Below are 7402 nucleotides of genomic sequence, written 5' to 3'. Positions count from 1 at the left end.
TAAAATTAGTACATAAAACTTAACTAGAAATGATAAATGAGTTAAAAATATGACATCATATGTGCGATAATACAAATATAACCGAATAGTTATTCGAATAATTATCGAACTAGTTGTTACTTATTTAGTTCAGTTCCACCCCTATTATTGTGACCCTCATTTCGAACAAATATCAGGATTTAGAGTCTAACTTAGTAATATAAGAGGGTCAAATATAAATTAACAGAAATATGTGGGTCTAAATATGCCAAAATCCAAAATTACACCCAAAAAAAAAATCCTGGAATCTTCTACAAAGTGAATATAAGATGGCCAAACGGCAGATTTTCGAGGGAGGAGAGGACCCGAAAACTGCGCTGAAAGCAATCGGACTCCACCTCCTTCATTAATTAATTAATGGGAAAAATGCTTCCAGCCCCCAAAACTAATGAAAACAAGCTTCCCCCTCCCAAGACTTTTTCAACGTGTGTTTTACCCCCAAAAGTAAACTCTGTGTTCTCTGAGCCCCCAAAACACAAAACCCAAGAAATTAAGATACGTGAAGACCATAATACCCTCCATTGTCACATCCTCCTTCCTCTCCAAACCTAACCACCGCAACCTCCTCTCTTTCTCCTCCTTCCATGGCCTCAAGCTCATCTCCGCCTTCAAAACCCAATCTTTCTCCTCCCTATCATTGTCATCCTCCGCCCCCAAATCTCCACATCCTACGACCTCTCCTCCATCTGCTTCCGCCCCATCAAAGAATCCATCGTCTCCCGCGAGATGACCCGCCGCTACATGTCCGACATAATCACCTACGCTAACACCGTCGGCGGCGGCGGCGGTGGCGGTGGCGGCGAATCCGTCGGCCTCTCCTGCGCCTACGAGCTCTCCAAGAACCCCGACATCAACGTCGCCATCATCGAGCAGTCCGTCTCCCCGGCATTGACGATCTGATTTCTTCCTCCATCTAGAGAGCGTCGAGTTTGTACAGAAAGTGAAGCGTATCGCTGACAAATACTGGGATCTCTACTCTCAGGAACGCGATCTCCCTGGACATTTACTTAGCTATCCCATTGGAGTAAGCAGTGAAGGAGTTGTTACAGAGCTCCCAAGGACGGAGTTTTTCCCCGATACAAAGGCTCGTGTTATTTGAACCAAGTCTGATTACATGCCCCCCATCCTCACCACTTAGGTAGCATTTGTCTTGTTTCTTTGCTTCAGGTTGTTTTTACTAAATAATAGTGTTATTGTATGTGGGAATAAAAAAAGAGTATCTTTGATTGTGGGTTGTAGTTTGTTGTTGGTGTTCTTTGATGGATGCGAATTAATTTATGCGTGTGTGAGGTTTTAGTATTGAGATATGTTTTCCTTTATGGCATAAATAGAATCTATGTTAAGCCTGAAGTTTGATTATTTGTCTCCTATTGTGTTTTGTTAAGGTTTGTCGTCGGTTGTTAAGATTAGTGGTCGGTTGTTAAGGTTACGGATTTGTTGTTAAGGTTACGTGTTTGTTGTTAAGGTTACACGTTGGGATTTATATTTTGGTATATATATTTTGGTTGTTAAGATTACACTTTTGTTGTTAAGGTTACGCGTTTGTTGTCAAGGTTACGGGTTTGTTGTCAAGGTTAATTTCACAACTAATTAGAATATTCGTTGTTAAGGATAATGATTGGTTGTTAATGTTACGCATTTGTTGTCAATGTTACGGGTTTGTTGTCAAGGTTAATTTCACAACTAATTAGAATATTCGTTGTTAAGGATAAGGGTTGGTTGTTAAGGTTACGCGTTTGTTGTCAAGGTTACGGGTTTGTTGTCAAGGTTAATTTCACAACTAATTAGAATATTCGTTGTTAAGGATAAGGGTTGGTTGTTAAGGTTACGCGTTTGTTGTCAAGGTTACGGGTTTGTTGTCAAGGTTAATTTCACAACTAATTAGAATATTCGTTGTTAAGAATAATGGTTGGTTGTTAAGGTTATGCGTTTGTTGTCAAGGTTACGGGTTTGTTGTCAAGGTTAATTTCACAACTAATTAGAATATTCGTTGTTAAGAATAATGGTTGGTTGTTAAGGTTATGCGTTTGTTGTCAAGGTTACGGGTTTGTTGTCAAGGTTACGCGTTTGTTGTTAATGTTACATGTTTATTGTGAAATTAACCTTGACAATCAACCCGTAACCTTGACAACCAAACCCGTAACATTAACAACAAACCCGTAATCTAAACAACAAACACGTAACCTTGGCAACAAGGCTCTTAGGCTCTTAGCAATAAGGTTACCCGTAACCCGGAATAAGGTTTGTAGAATATCGTAGCCATCATCAGTTCCATGCAAAAATTTCTTAACAATCAACCCGTAACCATAACAAGCAACCCGTAACCTTAACAACCAACACGTAACCTTAACAAGCAACACGTAACCTTAACAAGCGACGCGTAACCTTCACAACCAACGCGTAAATCACTTGGCTTTTGAAAATCTCATTAAAAGTGAAATATTATTATAATTTCCCTAAAAATTAAAAGTGAAATATTCATTTTCTAAAAATATATTGTTATATATGTTTCCGAATCTTACAAAAAATCAGTAAGAAAAAAGAAAATTACCAACAATTAACCCTTCAAAAAACAAAAAAAACAAGATTAAAATCACTAACAGGACCCACTTCCTTCTTCCACCTCCTCAATTAACCCTTCAAAAAATAAAAAAAATATTAAAATCACTAACATGACCCACTTCCTTCTTGCACCTCCTCAATCTCAAAACGAACCGAGGAAGCCACGAAATCACAGCAAGTGCCCACCACCTAAAACAAAATCCAGGTTTTGAAAATCCGACGCACATGCACCACGACCGCCGCCGTAAACTTCGTCATCCTCCTCTTGCTCATCACCTCCTCCTGCTCATCCTCGCCGTCACCGGCGTCTCTCCACGTGTCACGTTCCCGGCCATCCGCGTGGAGCTCAACATGACCCTCGACCTCCTCATCAAAAACCCTAACTATGCTTCGTTCTCTCCAGCTTTACTATGGTGGGGCCCAGGTTGGGGAGGCTGATGTGGATCCTGGGAGGATACCGGTGCGCGGGGCGATGCTCGTGACGGCGAGGTTGACGGCAGAGGGGGCAATCTCATCGCGGAGGTGGGGACCCTGCTGAGGGACATGATGACGGCCGCCATCGGGGAAAGGGACGGAGGAACCCTTTCAAATCATCACAGATAAAGAAAGAAAAAGAGAGAGAAAGGGTATTATGGTCTTCAAATTTTAATACTCTTGGTCTTTGTGTTTTGGGGGCTCAGTGCATATTTGTTACGAATTTGGGGGTTTTGAGAGCGTTGAAAAAGTCTTGGGAGGGGGAAGCTTGTTTTCATTAGTTTTGGGGGCTGGAAGTATTTTTCCCTTAATTAATTGTTATCACGAGGGGAAGAAAAGTAAAAGCACACGCCCTTGGACCATCGCAAACGAAAAGCCTTCACTCTCTTCTCGTGTCAAAGCTCCCCCCTTTCAATAAAATAAAATAAAAAAATATCCCAAAATCTCGAAGCGAAACCCTCGGTCGAATCCTGCAATCGCCTTCATCTTCAATGGCGAAGCTGTACGTGGAGACTCGGCCGCCGGCGGATTTGAACAAGAACACGGAGTGGTTCATGTACCCGGGGGTTTGGACCACGTACATCCTCATCCTATTCTTCTCATGGCTGCTCGTCCTCTCCGTCGCCCGTTGCTCTCCCGGCATGGCCTGGACCGCCGTCAACCTCGGCCACTTCGCTGTAAGCAAAGCTTGACCCTAGGGTTTTCTTTTGGGTTTTGATTTGATTTGGGGATTTGGTTAGGGTTTTGTGATCGGTGTTTCTGGTTTTGGTTTGGGGTTTGATTACTAGCGTGTGGTCCAAATTGCAATTTGATTGTATATATCGGTGTTTTATTACAGGGATGCTCACAAAATTTTGGGTTGGGAGGGTGTTGAGGGTTAATTTTTTTATTTTATTTTAAGTATTACATTTTGAACCTTCCCCTCTTTAAGATTTTATACATTTAATTTGATTATTATATGTTTAAAATTAGATATCATATCCACGGATCTATACTTAAAAAATACATGCAATCTACTGTAGCATGAACAGGAAAATATTGGATCCTCCTTTTAAGTATAGCAGAGTAGATTAGGGGAATTAAGAGATTGAGAGTTTGAATACTATTAAAGTGAGCTGACCCTACTTACGAAAGGATTATTGACTCCAAAATTCATTTACTGCTTTTGTTGCTTTTCTTTTTTGTTTGTGTTCTTGTGGTTATGTTCATTGAGAATCTTTTACATACTAGGCCTTAATTGATTGGTGTTTTCTTCTTCTTCTTTTGTTGTTGTTTGTGTTTCTTATGTTCTCCCGTTGGTAAACTTGGCTGATTTATATACGTCAGGTAACTTATCACTTCTTCCACTGGAAGAAGGGAACTCCATTTGCTGAAGACCAAGGCATCTACAATACATTGACTTGGTGGGAGCAGATGGACAATGGCAAGCAACTCACACGTAATAGAAAGTTTTTAATGGTTGTTCCTGTTGTCCTGTGAGTATATCTCTTCCCTTTTTTCTTCTTCCTCTTTTGTATTTGGATATTGTTAGTTTCAGTGCATCAATAATGATAAGAATCATTACAGGGGTATGAGAGGATTTTCGCTGTGAATTTATGCATTATTTTTATTTGAATGAGTGAATACACTGTAAAATTTATGCGGGTTTTGTTTGTTAGGTTTTAAATCCATGCAAATTTTTCATCCAAATGTGAAAGGAAATTCCCATTTGTTGACCTGTGCATTTGTGTTCCAATTTGTGGAGAGTTTTACAGCTTCAAGATCATTTTGTTCCTCAAAATCATAGGAAGACTACATGCAGCCCATGTTAGGTTTCGTTCCATCACCCGCATTAGAAAGATCTATGCAAATTGATTCCATCACACTGAATGACTATGTTTATTATTGGTCCAAAATAGCTATGATCGTTTATATAATAGGTCTACCATATCATTTTATATTTATATAACAAAATGATGTATAGTTGAAATCAAAAGTAGGTATTCTGCCTTCAACATGTGTCTTCTCTGGAAAACAGCTAAATAAGAGAGTTGCAGAAATAAATTGATCAACTTCAACAGCTTCCAGGCCAAGGCAATGATGAGTGTGAAGCTATTCCAGAAAATAATGGTTGTGATACCTGCCACAGTAATGAAAATTTAATCTCATGTTACATATAACTATAGAGGCAATCAGGTCGGTGTACGAGCACCCTGAGATAGGCAATTCCTATTTGAGTCTACCCACTTGAGGATCTTGTTTAAGTTTCAATAGCAATTGGGCTTAGATTGGTGGTCTAATTAGTTATTGTGGATTTAAATTGACTAATGAATTATGTGGGCGAAGTTTCACCTTTTGTTGGATAACTGTCGTTCATACTCTAAACAAGGTTTACCTAAGAAGTAGATGGTATTATGGGTAAATGCTGCCTGCACCGGAATCCAGCTTCCTTGTTTTTGATTTCTTGATAAAGATTTGAGCTTTTACAATTCTTCTTTCCACGTCTACAAAATACCTGTTTGTCTCTTTCTGGAAATAGGGTCTGTAATGATTCTAATGAATCCTATTTAAAGAGATTGTCCTGTCGATCTGTACTGAAATGTCATTGCCACTGTTTTAATATAAATTTATCAAGGGGGTTGTTAGGACTATAAGGATAAACTAGAATGACAGACTGAAGCAGCAAATAGAATGTGATAGATTCTAATTTAATAAAAGAGATTATTGTTTGTCAATGGAGAACTGGAATTAGCCAACACGGAAATCTGGGATAGACAATATTATTATTATTATTATTATTATTATTATTATTATTATTATTATTATTATTATTCTCACCGTTGAGTAATCAAGATAGAGCATTGGACTTAAAAAAAAAAACTTTTATTGACAGGCAGTGATAGATACAGTTATTTGGATTCAGAGTCATCCTTTTTATTCCTGTCTTTTTTCCCTTGTTCAAGTCCAACTTGGTAGAGTTAATGGACATTCAAAAAGTTGCTGTATTCTATGGCAACAGGAGTTGATCTATTCGTTATGGTTCCGCAAATGGAGAGGGTAGTATGTATTTCAATGTTACTTCGTGCTTCTTGCTAGTAGATTTTTTTTGTTTGGCCCTTGTTACATTAGTGAGTTAGCAAAGAACAGTTTATTCGCTATGTTTGTAGATATCCTGCCTCCTGTGTCTTGAGACTAATGACTTCACTATTCAAGTTGTCGTGTGCTTCTTAACCATTCATGTCTTTAGAATATTCTCTTGCTCAGCATACTGCAATCTTTCTTAAATTCTAAGCCTAAACCATGTCATGTTATATAATGCATCTTTGTTAGACTGCTCTTTGTATCTCTCCTGTTAGGTCATCTTCAAGACCTAACTTTTGAATTCACGTCTTAGACAAAGGGAGATTGCCATCTTTGCACATCTCAACGTGATTCCTTTCCTATTTACAGGTATTTGATAGCGTCCCACACAACTGATTACCAAAATCCAATGCTTCTTCTGAACACAGTTGCAGTGATTGTCCTGGTGGTTGCCAAGCTCCCTAATATGCACAAAGTCCGCATTTTTGGAATCAATGAGCACTGATAATGGTACACGAACAAATGATTCCTCAGTTGATAGCATGCTAGTTTATATCTTTATCTTTATACGATCCCGAGCAAACTAGGGCTGCCGTGCATGTGTTATATTGATAATCTCTGTACAGATATAAACTTGAAGGATTCAGAGGTGATGTTGCTGTGTTTGTTGAATAATATGTTAATCATCGTGATACATCTGTGTTATAATAGACTAATAGCATTGTATGTGGTAGCTTGTTTTGTATATTTGCCTTCTTAGTGTTGAATTGGAGGACTTTGTTTTCTTGTTTATGACATAATACTGTGCAAAAAACTATTGTTGATTACTCTTTTTGTTCATTCATTGGGCATAAATCACACTTATCGATATATTGTTGAGTTGGTTAAATTGGAAATGACAAAAACAAGCATATGGATTTTGTTTGAGATGGCTGTCTAATAGTTATTGGATACAGTACTAACGTTCGATATCTCACAGTACACATTCAATATCTCATAGTACACATTGAGCTAGAATGTTATTGTTACATAGTAGGAGTTAGCAAATCCTTTATCGACATTGGCTTGGGTGAATCTTATTTTATCTCATTTTATAACTATTTCAAGACTTGCAGGAACTTTTTGCTAGAAATGGTTTTGTTCTTTGGCAATTGGACTAATTTTACAGAGTACAATATTCCCCTCTGTAGTGTTAGAAGATGAAAGGGTGAATTGGAGTTTCCTGATCTGAATTTACTGGAATTATTTCTTGGTGATAGTTTGTTTC

General features: G+C 38.3%; 1 protein-coding gene across 1 annotated transcript; it reads left to right on the top strand.

The window, feature by feature from the left end:
- Positions 3427 to 6979, top strand: LOC109821277 (ORM1-like protein 2). The gene is made up of 3 exons (XM_020387462.1): positions 3427 to 3752; positions 4402 to 4550; positions 6505 to 6979. The coding sequence occupies exons 1-3, from the start codon at positions 3567 to 3569 to the stop codon at positions 6638 to 6640; spliced, it is 471 nt and encodes a 156-aa protein (XP_020243051.1). The 5' UTR covers positions 3427 to 3566; the 3' UTR covers positions 6641 to 6979.

The sequence above is a fragment of the Asparagus officinalis genome, chromosome 8 (assembly GCF_001876935.1).
Source record: "Asparagus officinalis chromosome 8, Aspof.V1, whole genome shotgun sequence".
Classification (NCBI taxonomy): Eukaryota; Viridiplantae; Streptophyta; class Magnoliopsida; order Asparagales; family Asparagaceae; genus Asparagus; species Asparagus officinalis.
This window is presented reverse-complemented; position numbering and strand designations above follow the sequence as displayed.

Bases quoted from the DNA above. Each gene is read 5' to 3' on its own strand.
- LOC109821277 (XM_020387462.1), top strand. From the start codon at position 3,567: ATGGCGAAGCTGTACGTGGAGACTCGGCCGCCGGCGGATTTGAACAAG. The intron at 3,753-4,401 runs GTAAGCAAAGCT...TATATACGTCAG, and splicing joins TCAACCTCGGCCACTTCGCT to GTAACTTATCACTTCTTCCA. The intron at 4,551-6,504 runs GTGAGTATATCT...TCCTATTTACAG, and splicing joins ATGGTTGTTCCTGTTGTCCT to GTATTTGATAGCGTCCCACA.